The sequence below is a fragment of the Zootermopsis nevadensis genome, unplaced genomic scaffold (assembly GCF_977971745.1).
Source record: "Zootermopsis nevadensis isolate Lab colony 2312 unplaced genomic scaffold, Znev_1.0 Znev_ptg000022l, whole genome shotgun sequence".
NCBI classification, from domain to species: Eukaryota; Metazoa; Arthropoda; class Insecta; order Blattodea; family Termopsidae; genus Zootermopsis; species Zootermopsis nevadensis.
The window spans coordinates 13186087-13203926 of record NW_028259154.1 but is presented as its reverse complement, the minus strand read 5'-3'; the positions used below and the strand labels follow the sequence as shown (position 1 = coordinate 13203926).

The following is a 17840-nucleotide window of genomic DNA, read 5'->3' as shown; positions in this document are numbered from 1 at the left end:
TGAGTGAATGTCATGGTGTATTACAGCTCACTTAACTCTATGTAGCATAGTCCGTGAAAAGCTGATAATCGCTTAGTCTTATACGAAACCGGGATTTTCATTATCTTATTCCTAAGAGGTCGCTACCAGTCCCTATCTTGAGTCAGGCGATTAAAGTCCACACATCCATTGCAGTGTTGTTATTCTATCCTCCCATCTATGCCTAGGTCTCACCTAGTGGCTTCTTCCCTTTAGTTCTCTTTATTACAATTTTGTGTACATATAACATTTATTCTATGGTGCTTCATTTTTCGCCTTCCGCGTCCTCCATTCGACAGCAACGATAATACCTTGATCAAAATACATATGAAACACCGAATTGTGAGTCAAATTTGTTCCTAAATATTATGTTTCTGTATAATATGTGAAATATCATGACGAAATTAAATTTAACAGTGTATTTAATTCGGAAAGTATTAGTACTCCAGCACTTAATTTAGTGGCCGTGGTTTTCCTTTTGTTACGACCACCGGATTTTTTTAAGATTTGTCACCATAGACATAGACCGTAAAAGAAAATTTCCTCGACTTCATATCGACTATTAGCCCTTAGTAAACTGGATCGTTTATTTTAAGGTAGAAGATGTTATTATTAACAGTCTTAAACTGTTATAGTAGATAAGTAATATTAGTTTTTTTTTGTGTACTTGAACAAACGTTTTGAATTTTGGATCGTAAGTTTGCGTGTTATTTATCTCTTAGAATCTAAATGTGCCCCTCCTATTTCACTAGGTTGCTTAACCCCCATATCACGTGGCCAGCAGGTATTACTCATGTGAGTCCTAGACACTTCAAAAGACGTAAAGAGGGAGTTGGTTTGTGTGCGTCTATTTATATAGAAAGCCACGTTCAAATCTCCCTAGTAACAGGGCCGTAGTTTAAAAAAACACAACAATAACTAGTAAGTCAGATCTGAATGAATACTTTGAGCATGAAACATAACTGGCTTTCTCAGGAACAAGATTTCGTTCATTGTTCGTGGGCTTAACTGATCTGCTCATGGGGAGAACTGCGTCATACGTGTATACGGAATGAATTTGGTTTGAATCCTGACCGGGGACCACATGTTATGGCTGACATTTATTTGTTGTCAGTTTATTTATGAGGTGTTTAACGACACTGAAACAAGTACTTAAGTTACTTCATTATTTAGCGTCGAACGAAAAGAGGCCTAATATTTTTTGTATTCTAAACACATATGATGCATTTACATACAGAAAATTAATATATTTTACTTATGAAAGTGACAGAATGCAGTGAAATGTTCTCGTCTGATCGGCCACGTAAATATGGATTTAAAATCCAGTGTTTCGGGGATGTCAGACATCTACATTAATAATGGAGATATACAAGGCTGATCGCCCGAGAAATATTTATTAGGTCGTTACTTTTATTTAATTTTTTATTGCTTTTCCCGCACTGTGTACATTTTACATTGTACGTTTGCACGCCTGTTATTTTAAAAAAATCATTTGATCTCTTACTTAATTTGTAGACTTTGTTATACTATTTACATTCTAGAATATCATGCCTTGTAATATTTGTAGTATGTGGCCTTATATAATTGTTGTGACGTACATTAATATATTAACTGAATTGAATTTTCATACCCTCTGACACGAATCATGTCCAAACATGACCCTTGAAGCTTATGAAATAGTAGCTTCTTAAAAATACGTAAGAAACTAATGAAGTGTTACGTTCAGATCTCTAAGACCTAAGATGATCGTGTGTTTTTGCCTTTCTCTGGTGTTTACCAAGGACAACATCACAGTTCATTTGGAAATGGTTGTAATGAACTTTCATTTTTGCCAATAATTATTGGCATCACCGTCACATTATTTCTGTTATTATTATTATTATGGTATATAAAGAAAATTTGCCAATTTGCGTTATTATAACTTCTTTCAATTTCATATTTTACGTAATTACGATATAATTTTAAATTTTAGAACGCTTCATTAAAGACGACGACATCCGGATTTATTTCTTATTTATGTTTTCAAGGGCAAATGTAAATTGGCATTTCATCAACACTTAATATGTGTATGCCTGCAAGACAAATAAAATAATTTGATACTTTCAGTATGGGTTGTGCGCTAAAACAAAGCCCTGCAGCTAGATGCGATATTTATACAATTTACATACGCATTTGTTTGCACATTTTCACCAAGAACAATTTTCTTAGAGAAATTTTTCAGATTGATTCTGTGCATTTAGATTAGTTTTCACTTGTTCTTAATATATATTTATTAGTGTCTGCCTGTCATAGGCTCTCTGCTGTTGGTAAACAGTAATAAAGGAATCAAATATAATTATTGTTATTGTCGTTATTGTTATTTGTAGTTGCCGGACGCTATGACCTCATTATGGAACCCTCGCTCAAGTGAATTTGTATTGCACTGCCAGTGTGTTTATATCTGCCTTGACATCGTGAGATTGTGTGCAGTGTCACGTTTGACCGACCGTCGCCCAACCCATGCTGGGTCATGCTGTGCATGATAAGTGATCAAACGAGAGATCATTGCCAGCAGCGTATGCCATTTTCCGATTAGTTACCATGCCATGTAATTTGTTTTGACACACATCCAAGCTTGGTAGCTCACCCAGCTTTCCTAACAAGCGCACTCAAGTTCGAAACCCGACAGTAATTTATGGCAAAATACGTAGAGGCGTTTTCAAATAGGCAAGTTTTGTCCGTTATAAACCGTCATTCAAGGCAAGAATTTGTCTTACACTTGCAGGAAATTAACTTTTACAGTCAGGGGTTAATGTTGTAGCTTTGTGCTCAGAAGTCCCGGGTTCGAAGCCGCTTATCCATAAATATATTTTTCCGTAGTTTTTCTTAGTGTGTCTGTGCAAATTTGGATTTGGTAATTGTTTCTTAAAAGACGAGACGATCGCTTTTGTTTGCATCCTTTCCAGTTCATTGTTCACAATCTTTTATTTAGGGCTACAATGCAGCTGATAATGAATTTCGAGATTTTAAAGGAATAGAATTTTTTGTAAAATAAATTTCGTGGTAGCTTATTTCTCCTTAAAATTTGTTTCTCTAATGTATCTGTTACTTTTGTTGTCAGTCAAACGTATCACCAATTGTCCAATCAGCCACCTAAACCGCTTGGCATTTTCATCTGGTTGGTCAACCCTAATTTAGGCGGGGCATATTTAATTCCTGGTAATATTAATTGTATATTTGAAGTTAAGAAACTAACTCTATAAACCTGATCTCACCTTAGAAACTTACAGTCGCTCAGCTGATTAAGTAATACCTTGTCGCTTATGGGGTCCGCAGTGGTCGCTGGGACCGTGGGTTCGAATCCCACTCAAGCCATGGATGTTTGTCCGCGTTTTTCTGTGTTGTGCTGTCCTGTGTACAGGTAGAGGCCTTGCGACGGGCCGATCCCTCGTCCAAGGTGTCCTACCGAATGTCTATAGATCAAAGCCAACGAAAGTTGGGACCCGCAGTGCTCAGGCACTTGAAGAGCGGGTCGTTCCCAGTATCCCAGTTGCCACTTATAGAACACGAATCTTCATTACAGTGTACTTAAAAGCCAGCCGCTGGATCCCTGGTTCTATCATGAAACAGTTCAATCCAGTCCACAAGCTCACACCCTGATTCTTCAAGATCCATTTTAATATGCTTCTACCCTTTACACTTTGTATCACAAGTCGCTTTTTCCTTTACGTTTCCCAACCAATATTTTTATGCATTTTCACTTATATCTCAATACTTAACAGCATTATGTGAAGAGTACAAATTATGTGGAGGTTTATTATGTAATTACCTAAGTAGCTAAATAAATGAGAAATCCATTTTATCCGTACTGAAATAATATTGAAATAGATGCTAAGGAACTGTGGTAGGATTTTGTAGACAGGATTCATCTGGCTGAGGGCAGGAACCGATTGCTGGATCTTGCGAACGATTTAACGAAACTTTTATGTCTTTTAAAAGGGTTAATTTATTGACGAGCGGAACATTTTATTATCTTCTAAAAAACTGCTTTGAAAGGGTTAGTTACTTGGTTAGTGAGTTCTCCATAACAAGAGTCCTACTTGTACAAAGATCGTTCGAAAATTCCGCATTTGTAATAAGGGAACAGTTGAATAGAACGACATAGCAATATATCTCACCGCATGTTTTCGTAATGACACATTGAATGCGTCAGAATTAACAGTTTGCCCCCTTCGCATGTATGCAACACGCATACATTGTCTTTGAGACGATCTTATCGTATCAGTACAATTCTTTCCATTGTGAATTACTTGTGTACAGAAAGAGAAGTCATACGTTTGAATATTCAGTTCCTTATTCATTTGTAAATATGTGATGTGTGTTGCGGTTTGCGTGTGAACGTCATTCTTTACCCCTGTAATTTATATCAAAGTTCCCGTTCCCGTCTTCTAACAGAAGTGAGAATGAATATAATGTGTGCCTTCATTAAAACTGTATTCTCCTACCAGTCGATAAAGTTACAGGCTGCTTGGTTAGTATTCGGGCTTAGATTTCAGATATGGGTAGGGAAAACACACTTGAGTGCTACCTATAGTCATCAAACTGCGTGCTTCAAGCTCACAGCAAAATCATACAACTTTACAAGAACAACAGTGGAGTCCAGGTGAGTGAAGACAGCCCAGAAGCCACAGCGCAGTGAAGTTATCAACACTCTGCTGGTTAATTTTGAACCACGGGGTGAGGGTGAAGTCCTTCCGCGGCCTTGGAGCATGCAGTTTGGTGAAAGTTACTCTAGCGTCCTCTTACCATGGGTTAAAGCGAACGAAGCGTGACCCTGACCAATAATTCCGAGGTTAAAATTATTAGACATTATCCCTTCGCTATATACATTAAGAACTCTCTACTTTGCCAGAGACTGTATTTTTATATAATTGAATTTTAATGTTGAATGGTATTGATATTGATGCTAAATTGCGGTGATGATGTGTAAATACAGGTTGAGTCAGAAGTATGTTTACAAACTTCGCGTGCGTGTTCCAGGATCAAAAATAAGAAAAAAATGTTCCTATGAACATGGGATCGCAAATGTTTCATTTTCGAAATAATAGCCAAAAATAAGTTTCAATGAATTGACTTTATATCAAAGTGAATCCAGCTTCCAGCAAATATTTTTAATTAAAATTTGGACAGGAATTGTTGGCGACATGCATATTGGTCCACACATACTTCCATCGCGTCTAAGAGGACCTTCATATCAGTGATTCTTAAGAAGACACTTGTCACGTCTCCTTCAAGATGTACCACTGAATACAAGAAGACAAATGTGGTTTATGCACGACGGAGCCCCAGCACACTTCTCCCGTCGCGTCGGAGACTATCTCAATGAACAGTACCCTCAGCGATAGATTGGGCGTGGTGGCCCAGTATCATGGCCACCGAGGTCACCGGACCTGACTCCATTGGACTTTTATCTGTGGGGTCCCTTAAAGTCCGTCGTTTATGCAACACCCACAAACAATGATGACCTATGGGTACGTGTGTAGAATGCATTCCAGATGATTCGAGGAAACCCTGGTGTGTACGAACGAATCCGTCAGTCTTGTGTACGTCGTGCTCGGGCATGTGTGGAGAATGGAGGAACAACTTTTGAGCATCTGTTATAAAGAAACATCCCTGTCCTTATACTTGGCAATAAAGGCATACATTGAAAATTATTTTTGGCTATTATTTGGAAAATGAAATATTTGCGACCCCGTGTTCATAGGAACATTTTTTCTTATTTTTGATCGTGGAACACGCACACGAAGTTTGTGAACATACTTCTGACTCACTCTGTAGAGTAAAAATATCTCTTGGGTATATGTTAGAAAAATATTTGATTTACCTTTGCCATTAGTATTTAAGTATAGATAGACGATAAAATAAAAGAGAAACCGCTTGAACATGGAATATCACCTGATGATGACAAAAATGTTGCAGTATATTAATATAAAAATATATGTTTTTGTGTTGACTGACATATACTCTATTTATATAAAAATGTGTAAACACTTTCCCTCGAAAAGGAATGAAAAAGTCAAAAGCCCTGAGTTGAAGTAAATATTGGAAGAACGTTACCCGAATGGTCTGCGGTCTGATCCTCCTACTTCATCCAACATCCCGAGTTCTTAGCCCCTCTTCTGGGACGTCTGACGAAAATCACATCCGTGTGTGTAAACCGGTTGTGGTACGAGACTGCACTGTCCGGCGTGTTCCAAGCTCTGTTCTGATTTCTTGAATGTTTAGGTTGTTGGGGGGGGGGGGGGGTTACTCAGTTGAGTGCCTTATAAAAGATACTCGTTATGATTATTAATTGGGTAGTGTCCTCTTGTTAACAAATAGGTACTGCTCACCACCACGTATTTCATACTGTCGCCATCATGTTACATCCTCTTATAACAATTAGTTTTTTGCTGGTATTATTTTTGTTATATGCACGTTTACAAATTTGGTATTAAGGTGGCGGAGTCATTTACACTGGCTGGTTGAGACGGCGTCCAGATACGAATAGCAGCTACAAATATATTTAATAAGCTTTCGCGGACAGTCCGCAAACGATGGTCCTCCAGACTGCAGGTCAGACACGGAATTAACACATTAATGAAAATACGTAAATATGAAAACCTAAATATTAAAATATACTCAGCTACAGTTTTATCAGTCAGGGTAGCCGATCTTATGGCCGAAATTTGAAACGAGGGTCCTCCCGAACACAAAGCAAGAGTGACAATTATTTGGCAGCCCCGTTGGATAATTAAAAGATCGATCTTTCCATAAAGTCGTTTCTCACAATAATTAAATTATTTATTTATTTATAAATTAGTTATACCTGTCTTATCGCTACGGTATACATAATTTGTATGCCACATTGTGTTTGTTTTTTGTATAAACATTTTACCCTCTCCTCTGTGTTATTGGTATCTTGATACTGGTATAGAATAATTGAGAGTAAGAAATGACAGTGATTATATAAATGCTAATTTTAATCAGAGAGGCCGAACAACCATATATTTTTAAGATTACCGACTTGTTTAACCCGAAGAAAGTCTACCCAGAATCATTGAACACAATGTTACGAATAGTTTAAACATTGGGACACGTCCTTTGACAGATGCAATGGATGGAGGGTTACAGAATAGTTGAGTCGGTTTTTCCCGATGGGACAGGTGGGAGTTAAGGTGAACCTGGTCCTCAAGGGACTATCCTGGGGGTTGAAGGGTTGCGAACGGAGGTTTAGATGTTGTTTGGCTCGAGTTTTTCACTTGGGTTCAAGAAATGTCGCGTAAACATTTCTTTCCTTTTCAATATCTGACAACAACGATTTCCTTTCGATGTCTTAGTACATGCAGTGGACACTAAGCTCCATCTTGACACCGCAGCGTTGTAGTTGGCAGAGTTCCGTCTGACATCTTTGCTTTATACCAGTGTTTCTCGAATTTTTCCATGTCACGAAACACGGAAATGCGTTATGTATGCTGTCTCACATACACCCAGTAATGTATTATTATAAAGTTGAACGCAACTGTAATTTCCCGTCTCCGACAGGAACTGATAGAACAAAGTTAAATCGATTTCATTGTTTTAACGGAGTGATACTTGTCTCAAATCTGGAAAACCTTGTAACGATGGGCTCTTGAGTCATGCAGTTCTTACCGGGAGCTGGGTAGTGACGGTTGCGTTCAACTTTATCAGTGGACGCATGCACTTATTCGGTTTGACACAGGAGAATCGGAAAACGTATTGCGAAACTCATTCTGGAATTTTAAGAACGAGATGGCAGGTATTTTTCGAGAATAAACACCACTTGTACTTGTAAAAAATACATCCTTTGTAGAGTCAAATTGATGTTATGTGTTTATTAATACAGTAAAATTATATTAAAATATAACTATCAATAAATATTGTAATGTGGGCTACGTGGCTTTTTGATCATCCAGTACAATAGTTATGAAACACAGCTAGTCATTATTTTTCTACAGTGAAATCGTAACATTTGCGCATGTTATGTTAAAAAGAAAGGGAGGAACACAGATTGCAGGTGTTTGAGAATCAGGTGTTGAGAAGGATATTTGGGCCTAAGAGGGAAGACGATGGGGCGTGGAGAAATCTGCACAATGACGAGCTTAGAAATCTGTACTCCTCCCCCAGTATTGTCAGGGTGATTAAGTCGAGAAGAATGAGATGGGCTGGGCATGTAGGGCGCATGGATGGGACAAGAGGTGTGCACCGGGTATTGGTTTTGAAGCCTGAGGGGAAGAGATCGCTGGGGAGACCTAGACGTAGATGGGAGGATAATGTCAGGCAGGATCTATGGGAAATAGGAGTTGAAGGAAACTGGATTTTGTTGGCCCAGGACAGGGTCCGGTGGAGGGCATTGATGAGTTCGGTGATGAACCTTCGGGTTCGGTAAGCCATCTAGTTAGTTATATTAAAAAGAAGGTTGAATTGATCGCACTACTATTTTGAATTACTTTATATGCGGATATTCGAATTCAAAATGTCGCAGTAATCAGTTAAACAATGTACTATAGGACAACACGCGTAATATTCATACGTCTTCTTTTTCTAGTTTTTTTTTGTGTGTGTGTTTATGAAGAGAGACTACGAGCGTATTCGACTTCTTTGCGAGATTTACCGATATCTCGTGGACAGCGCGAAAAATGAATTTTGATAATCTTTCTGCTGCTATTCTATCTGCGTGGATGTATTTTATCTCTTATAGAAAATATATGCAAATTCTGTGTAAAATAACCACTTTTATATTATAGTGACGTGCAATCTGCATCCTTTGATACATTTTAAAATTTCCATTTCAGCTGATTTTACCGTGGTAACATTTTAGCTCTTTTAAAACTCGAGTTTCACTCTGATAAAGTAGAGTATGAACTGTCTGTACTTTATAAAATCTAATTAGTGTTTTATTTCTTGCATTACTTCCTCCTGTCTGCTTCGGACGCTGGTGATAAAGACCAAGTTTATCTAACTGGCCTCACAGAGTATGTACCAGAACAATTTATTTGGAGACAGACTCTGTGATTGCAGTACCTTAAAAATAAGAACTATTCTTTCCGCATTTTATCGTTTTGACATGCAGTAGGCCTATAAAAGTTAAAAGGAATGAATAAAAGAATGTGGGATGTACAATTTTATAAGCAAATTATTGTCCATAGACAGATATCTGATAAATATATATCTTATATGGGCGAAATGCTACTATATTGAAGTTTATGGAATTAATTTAGGTTTTGGTTTTTTATATATGGGAACAGATTTATATAACTAAAGCACTGTAAATGATATGGAAGGAAGTGGTCGTGGCCTAGATTAAGTTGATATCATGATATTTGCCTCGAGGGACTGGTACAAATTACGAAATAATAACCGGGTTTTTCTCGTCGAGGTTTGAACTAGTTATCTCCCTAATACGAAGAAGTCCTAACCAATCGACAGTGACGTTTGTTAAGACAGTTTTATGCTCGCTTCCGCTGTGTTTAAATGGGCGCGGAAATAATATTTCGTTGTCTCCTGTAACGGCTTGTTTTGGAGGGCTTGTGTTTGTATGGAAAGGAACCGGAAGTGATTAAATAGAAGAGGAATTGCTACAGGAAGGACACATGAAAGGAGCGTGTGAACAATGGGGCGAAGATGATAAGGAGGGTGGAGATGAGTTAAAAAAATTATGCCCCGTTGACTTTAAGCGGTTTGTTTACTGCAGTATAAAAAATACAGTTTTAAGTTACCGTAATGACCAAGGTATGTCTTCTTCAGTCAGTCAATGTGGTCACGCAATGCTACAGGCATCTGGGACGGCAAGTTCCAAGGCTACCCGAATGTGGGACAGCCGAGCCGTTGATCCACTTCAAAGGACAGTGCATTATGCACGTCTGTTTGCATCAGCTCTTGTGACACTAATCCATTCTGTTGTGCAGATGCGCCTGAGATCGAGGTGGAGAGAGGTTGGGTCCACTCTGGGGAAGGCAACGAAGCACAGCTCGCCTGCATCGTCCACGCAGAACCACCCGCTGAGGTGAGTACACCGCCCATTTAAAACACGCAGAAATTAATCCTGCTGTGCTAAATGAACGTTGAAAATGCTACAGATGAATGTTAGTCCAGAAAATGTCATCGACAGTCATCTATTGTCTTTCTGACCTTCTTTTGCGACAATTATTCAACATACACATGCGACATGTTTGATTGAATTTTTTCCCCCACTGATATCCATAGATGAATGTTTTGTCAAGAAATGAGACCAGTATTTCAGTTCCACTAGAAGCTGTTAACGATAAATTTTACGTCAGGTGAAACAAGTACTGGTTTCATTTGTTGTTCCAGACGTACAATTAAATTGTCCTTTGTTTTCGATGCTTAAGTTTAACGTGTAACTTCGGCTTCCGAGTGTGAGCAACGCCTAGTTTTTAAAGTCGTTTGGAATCCTGCCTCAGATAAACTAAGGACAGACAATTACGACACAAAAACCAGCTTATACAAAGATTCATACTAGTGTGGTAAGATGTATATCGGTCAAATGGACCTTGACTTCTCCAGTGGAATTTCTGAATACATTATATACACGGTGTCCGATGAGTACATTGTGACAAAGCAGGCATTGACTTTGACAGAAGTCCTATTCAACATGCGGATTAAGATAAAAGCCATTTAAATAATGAAACATGTCCATACCTTCAATCTAAGGGGCATACAGACTAAGCAAACCCTGGATTTAATTTTTTTTTTCCGAATCTTCCACTTAACCTACCTTTCCAATAAAAACATGCTAAATAACATCCGTGCAGACGGACAGAATATGAACAATCGCAGGAAAAAATAAGAGATTAGAAGTGGATTAATCTCGTGCATGAACATGTACAATTGCTGGTTTTGGTATTTAAGAAGTCAGATGATTTTTTAAGTAGTAGTTTTAAATCAAAATAGACACCCAGAGCTACGTAGGGAAACTAACATTGAACACGTTATTCCGACGTGCAGAATTACTGAGACATAACCAGCATTGAAACGAATTTAATCTAAAGGTTTAATGAACTTTCAATATATGATTGTATTTTTCTTCTTCGGGGGCGGGAATGGGAATGTTGGAAAACCTGAACATTGTCTGCTATGGACATTTACTTAATATATCTTAAAAATCATATGTGAGGTGTTAAATCGTAGGATACTGCTAATAGACGACTAATTAGTAAATTATGTCATCAGCCACATGGGCCGGAGAGGTTGAATTATTTTTTTAGCAGCTGTTAATTTGTATACTCCTATATGGAATGATTAGATAAATTTCATGCCTCTGAGCCGATTATCTACCTACATTATTTTTTCTTTCTTTCTGATTTTGCTTTTGGGATCAGAAACTTGATTTCTTGTATTAACAGTGTTTTGTTCTGAGTTGTGTTTACAGATAAATCCTGTTTCTTTTGAAAGGAACACATACATTTATTTCTCCTCCTTTTATAAACTGCCTCTTCCTCTGCTTAAGAACTTTTTTCCTTCTGTATCACGTATGCTTGTCCTTTTTCAATGCCGAAGCCTCAACATCAGTTCGTTAGTTCGCTGGTGTGACACCAGCTCGCGCCACGTTTGTCGCCGTCAGCTGTCCACTTTGTCAGCTATGGTGACTCCCCACGCTTGGCAATTCCCTTCCACCCCTTCCATCCCGCAATTTTTAATGTTTCCACTCTTTTGTGCCAGTGTGCCATGTCGTCACCTTTAAAGATAACGTAAGCCTCTCTGTGTTATGGGTTTTCTAATATATTTAATAAAAGACTCTCTTTGCAGCGAAGATACATGAGTATTACCTTTTAAAGGTCAGTGGCAATTATATTTATCTTGGTTTAACAGTTGGTAACTTTGCATTTTCTGTTTCTGTGTAGGTTTCGTATGATTCTCAGAATAAACTGTGAATATTTCCTTAAACAGCATTGAAAAGTTTACTTTTGTCATGGTGAAGTATTGCTTTCTTTGAGGTACGGCCTGATTTCTTAAATATTATTACACGAGCTTCGGTTTCAAAGGATTAAATATCAGACAACTTACGATTCGGTAATGTAGCATGCTATTATGTTCACTAATTATTTTCGCTTTTAATCACCGTCAATTTCACACACACAAAATTGTATGTTAAATTCAGCTTCTTACCCTATTCCTGAAATGTCCACTGACGTCAAAACTTGTTTCTGAACTGCATGTTTCTAGTATAAAAGTCATCTTCAAGATTATCAGTTGTACTCAAGTCACTGCACTGTGAATGTAGATAATTGTAACTGTTAAATTAAATCATTCACATTTTAAGACATGAAAATTATGGAAGTAATTTATAGAATATATAAAATCCAAGGCAGTTTAGTATTCGCTATTTTTTTATTTTGTCGTACATATCTGTGCTTACTATTCGATATCCTTTGTGGTATGGAACGAGAAATCGTGTCTCGTTTTAAAGTAGATCTGCTATCACAGAATATCGCTTGAGTTAACGACGGCCAGGAATAGTCAACATTCCTTTGGGTTGGGGAATAAATATAGGACTTCCAGAACGCGGTACTGAATTGCCAACCACTATACCTTGATATTATGTTCTGAAGAGAAAATGACATTATTTCGCTAGCGATTATATTAATAGAATATTATACTTGTCGCTGTCTTGCGCTCGATTGCTACGTTAATGATGAAGGTGAAGCAGTCTGCCTTAATTGCTTCAGGGAGATCTGAGCAAGTTGAAGGTTTAGAGAATCCTCCACTTCTGCTAGTTAAGTCGTCAGAACAAAGAGCGAACGGCAAGGAAGTGATATGGGGTTAGATGATAAAATTTAATTGAAAATGTGGTTTGTTTCCTGCAGTCATCAGATTAGCAAACAAGCAATTTCTCTTCCACACTGATAAAACTCTAGGACACGTCATATCCCTTTCAGACTTTTAACAATAAGGTACCTTAAAACTCAGGACGTAATTTATTCTCTTCACATCAAAATAACTGCTGTGTAACAAGGAGTTTTGTAATCACTGATCTTCTCAGAACATTTTTTTAGAAGATCAAATTAAGGATCGTAAGATGAGCAGAACATGTAGCACGAATGGGTAGATGAGAAAAGGTCTATATTAAAATAATTAAACGGTAAATTTCGTTGGGGAAGATACCACTTGGGAGCTCTGCCATAAAACAAAGGATATAAAATTTTAAAATCAATACAAATATTGTATGAGAATGTGGACTGGATTTAACTCATTCAGAATATGGACCAGTATTTGGCTTTTGTGAACCTGATAGTTAACATTCGGGTTCCATAAAACGCTAACTTTTTACCACTTTAATTAATATAACATTTTTTAGCAAAGACTCGGCTTTATGGAGGTTATTTCGTTTAAGTTTTGATGTTAATTTCCTCGGAGTGTTGGTGTAGTTGAGAGTTGTTTTGTCAGCGCTGTACCAGAGTACGTAACACCTTCTGTGTCAGCCAGCCAGCGAGCCATGATGGAGAGGCGTAGTTAGGTGTCGGATATAAACTGTTGCACACCCTTAGTCCATCCCCCGGTTTGCTAAAAGCCGACAGTAATTTGCGTTCCTCTTCATATACGCAGTCTACGTTAACTATCTACGTTTTAGTTTGCAACTTAGAAATGTAGGGACTGAGTGAGGGAGTAAGATAGTAGTAAGTGAGAAATTACTTCACAAAGAGACCCACCCTGCTTTCTAAACCAAAATTGTGTTTAATAAGCACTGTGTGTTATTACTCATTTGCAACAGAAACATTTTCAAAAGATTAATTTATTCATTTATTATGCTGAATTGCCAGATTGACACATAGTTTTGCGGTTAAAAAATATGGAATTTACGAATTTACTAATTTACTGCCCTTCCTATGAAGATTCCAAAAGATGCAGATTCCTGCACTGTATTCGGGATTTTCCAACATCGGTTTTGGCTCTGCTGACGTGCTGAAATAGTACGTAAGAACAGTAACTGTTTCTTCCAGATCCTTACCAAATTATCATCCGTAATCATCCTACCATTCCAGGCGAAAAAGCATATGTGATTGAGACATAAGCATTAAATAGTAGAAGAAATAAACACGTTTATTTTTCAAAATAATGCCTGTCTTACGTTTTTTGTGTATGAATATATTGCGTCAACCGCCACTGATACCCATCGTTATAAGAGCAACACCTTGAATGATACATCGCCCTTGGCTTTTAAGGTTTGATGTAGGAAGGCCTTTCAGAGTGGTGAAGGATGTCGCAGATATTTTACAAGTTCCATCACAGTGTCCAATGAGAGTTTTTCTAAACCGCCTTCGCTCTGGATATTTCTGGAAGCTGCATTTCCATAAGCCGAGACGTATTCATATTTATGGTAAGGAGTGGGTATAGCGTTATGAAGGGAAGTTATGTTTGTCCTTTCCCTAGCAGTCCCTGGAGTATGACATCTCTGTACGGCAAAGGATTAGAGAAGGTTGTCAAACTTCGAAATGTCAACTTAAAAAAATCCCCTAGAAAAGGTTATTTTCTCGTCACAGGTAATGTATTTTAAGACGACTTATTTCGTACCTAAAGATGAAGGATTGTAACACTTTTAAAAGTTAATTCTGAAGCTTAATTTCAAGTATTTTCATTGTGATCGTGTGCTGTAAAATCATTTGTGTGTAATAAACATTTTTTTAACGCTGTGTGGCCTTTGATATCGAAAAGTTTACTGATAATGTAGGCCAAAAATTAACCGGGGAGGACGGTCTCGAAATAATGCCCACAACATATTATGAATGTTTATCCGGAAACGCATCAAGCCGCCACAAGTCAGTAAAAATCCAATCCTTCATTTGGTAGACAATTCGAACCGAAGAGTGGTTTCAGGTGCTGTTTAAAATGACCTTTACTCTTACGTGGGCATATTTGAGGCTAAACTAGTACTTGCTCAAATACGTGGTACTCGAAAAGTCACCCAACCCTTATTAAAACATATATTTGTGATTGCAGGTCAATAAAATTTGACTGCATTAATAAACACAGTAACGCTGTGACTTATAAGAGCCCACGCAGGTAACGTTATGTTGTAAGCTGTTCGCGTCAGTTTATCAGTCTAAGTGCAAGGATGTCTTTTTAAAAAGTGGATAGAGTGTTTATGGTCTAACATTACCTGGCATCTCGTTGTTACTTATCTCTTCCAGTGAACCGTTTGCATGACACAGGACCTCATCGCCAAGTAAATGCACCCATCGCTAAACGCGGGGACATTTCAAACACTTCAAATATGTAAAACACTTTTTTTAATTTGTTTGTTCTGATTTCAGTATAATTTATTTTATGACGAAAATAAATGTGTCAGGAATTGTTTCAATGACTTTTTGAACATCATGTACTGCTGTCATATTTGCGTTCTGATGGCGATAACACATATTCTGTTGGCTGTTTACTCGGAAGACACCGTTGTATGTAAAAAACAGCGTATAATTTCTTAGTATTTTAGCAGTTTATGTGAAATGGTGTGGATAATACACATATCAAGATTTGTGAGTATGGCCCTGATAATAATCGTCTCACTCAACATGCCGTATACAATATTATCACTCGGCTTTTGTGCTCAACTTTTCTCACATGCAGAATTTTTTATAGAAAATTCTGCATGTGGCAGTTAACGAAAGTATGCTCATGAAGCATCAGTATTGTACATCAGGTTTAATGCTCGCTATTCGATATATATGCGTCTGGTGAAATACAATTTTGAATGTGTACTGAGAATAATAAAACCTTAGGGACCACACCCGCTGCTAAGTCAGTGACCCGAAAATAATTACGTGTAAAGTTCAGAATTAATGCAGAATTACGATCCTGTTTTTACAAGCAATACTTCTCCATGATTTTTCTAAACACCCTGTATAATGATTACGAAATTCATTTTCACGAGGTAGCTGTACAGTATATTAGGTTTACTGCCTTTCATCTGTTATATTGGTGTGGTGAAATGTAAACTCGAATTCATTTCGAGGATGGAATAGAATTAAAACCTAATGACCACGCCCATTCTCAAAGTCAACGTGCGATAGAACAAATAAATATATAAACCATCCTCTGGGTCTGTGTACACGTGGTCTCTTAAAAGCATTAACTTTGGTGGAAAGAGTAATTGCTTTTTGTTACGTATGGCCACAGTGATAGAGTGCAAGCATCTGAATATGAAAATGTCTGCCTGACACGACAAGAACAGATTCCTTGCGGTGACCCCAACATAGTATGGCACAGTGCTTTTGTAGGGAAATGAAGTCCATTCTTTCGGAACTTAATTATTTTCACATTTCGTTGTAATAAGTTTGGAACTCATTCAACAGAATTCATCACAGCTTTCATTGCATTGCCCTGAGCGGTGATGTCAAATTTTCTATTCCTGGATCTAAATTAAATATTATATGAATTTGTATTACCTACAGACTTCAGTCTACTGTATAGGATCCTCGTAAGCGGTGGTTATTCTAAATAAATTTCCATCTCTTTTGTACCCTAACCTGAGTTTTTTCAATCCAGCCTCCACACGCCTAACCTCTATTTTATTGTTTTATATTATCCTCTGGTCTACATCTAGGTGTCCCAAATGGTCTCTTTGAGATTTTCGCGTCAAATTTCTTTACACATTTCTTGTTTTTACATGCGTGTTTCATACTCTGCCCGTCTTATAAATTTACTGTTAGGCGTAGAACACAAATGATGACAGTTTTGATTTTAAATTTCCCCGTCTTAGGTCTAAATATTCTTTTTGGTTTTGTGTAATTGATCACACTCAGTCTGTGGTTTGTGTAGACATTGATGAAAATGTGTTATGTAACTAAAGTACATTCTTGTTAATTGAAATATTTCAGGTGTCGTGATTCACACTCCGTCCTTCTTTATTTACGGACAACCCACCTCAGGCAGGCCTACCTATTTTAGATCAAATTTAACCGGAAGCAGAGACGGGCCCGTAAATGTATTGTTTACTTACGCCGAAGATTAAAGAACAGCATTTGATGTCTATGCCAATAGCCGGGGTTCGAACCGCTGCATACTGGAACTTTTCACATTATCATCAGAAATTTTGTAAATGTTTGAAAGTGTGTGGTTTAATTAGGCATTATGGAATGTTTTGTATTAGGCAGTAGGGTTGAACGTTAGATCCCGGCTTTAGCAAATAACTCGTGAGGGGATTTCATGAGCAATTCCCATGGGAAGTTCTAAAAAAAAAAAAAAGGAGAAGGTGGTGGATGGAATACATAGACTGTGCCAAGCAGTTCTTTATGTGTGTCTTTGTGGCACTCCGTGCATATTGGGGTGCTGCCGCGCTGACCGGAAAATTTCGATAATATCCTCTCGCAGAGACTATTTCTGAGAAAGGAGCGGCCGTCACTCATATTCCTGCCTTGTTGAATTGGTTTAGGTATCGATAAAATTCAACAACCTTAAATCTGTCACCAGTGGCGTGCAGTACTTTTTTGTTTTTTGAAACTTTTGAAGTTAAACTTTCTGTTTTTCCCACCAATTTAATCGAATGCATGAAGGGATAATTTTTTTGTATGTCCACTATATGCATGTATGTCTAATTGACTGATCAACCGATTGAATCGATTGACAGATTTAAAAAGCGAGTTGGTTTTCTGATTTATTATTGGATGGCGTTTCTGGCTGATGACTTAATACACAGGTTGGGCGATTTTATAATCGTTTCTTAAAAACATAACTAGGCCTACCTAATACAAACTACTGTGTAGAACTACCTATAGTGTAATTATGTTTTGTTTCTGTCTGAATGTTAAGAAAGTGCATATCTTCCGAAA

The 17840-nt window shown here is 37.6% G+C and overlaps 1 protein-coding gene across 7 annotated transcripts in view; it reads left to right on the top strand.

Moving 5' to 3' along the window:
• The window catches only part of LOC110835907 (limbic system-associated membrane protein), an 893271-nt gene that overhangs the window by 820760 nt on the left and 54671 nt on the right, over positions 1–17840 (top strand). For all 7 annotated transcript variants that reach the window (XM_087353891.1, XM_087353892.1, XM_087353890.1 and 4 more), the window contains one exon: positions 9966–10063. In XM_087353891.1, coding sequence (XP_087210017.1) covers positions 9966–10063 — 98 coding nt within the window. The remainder of the gene's footprint in view (positions 1–9965; positions 10064–17840) is intronic.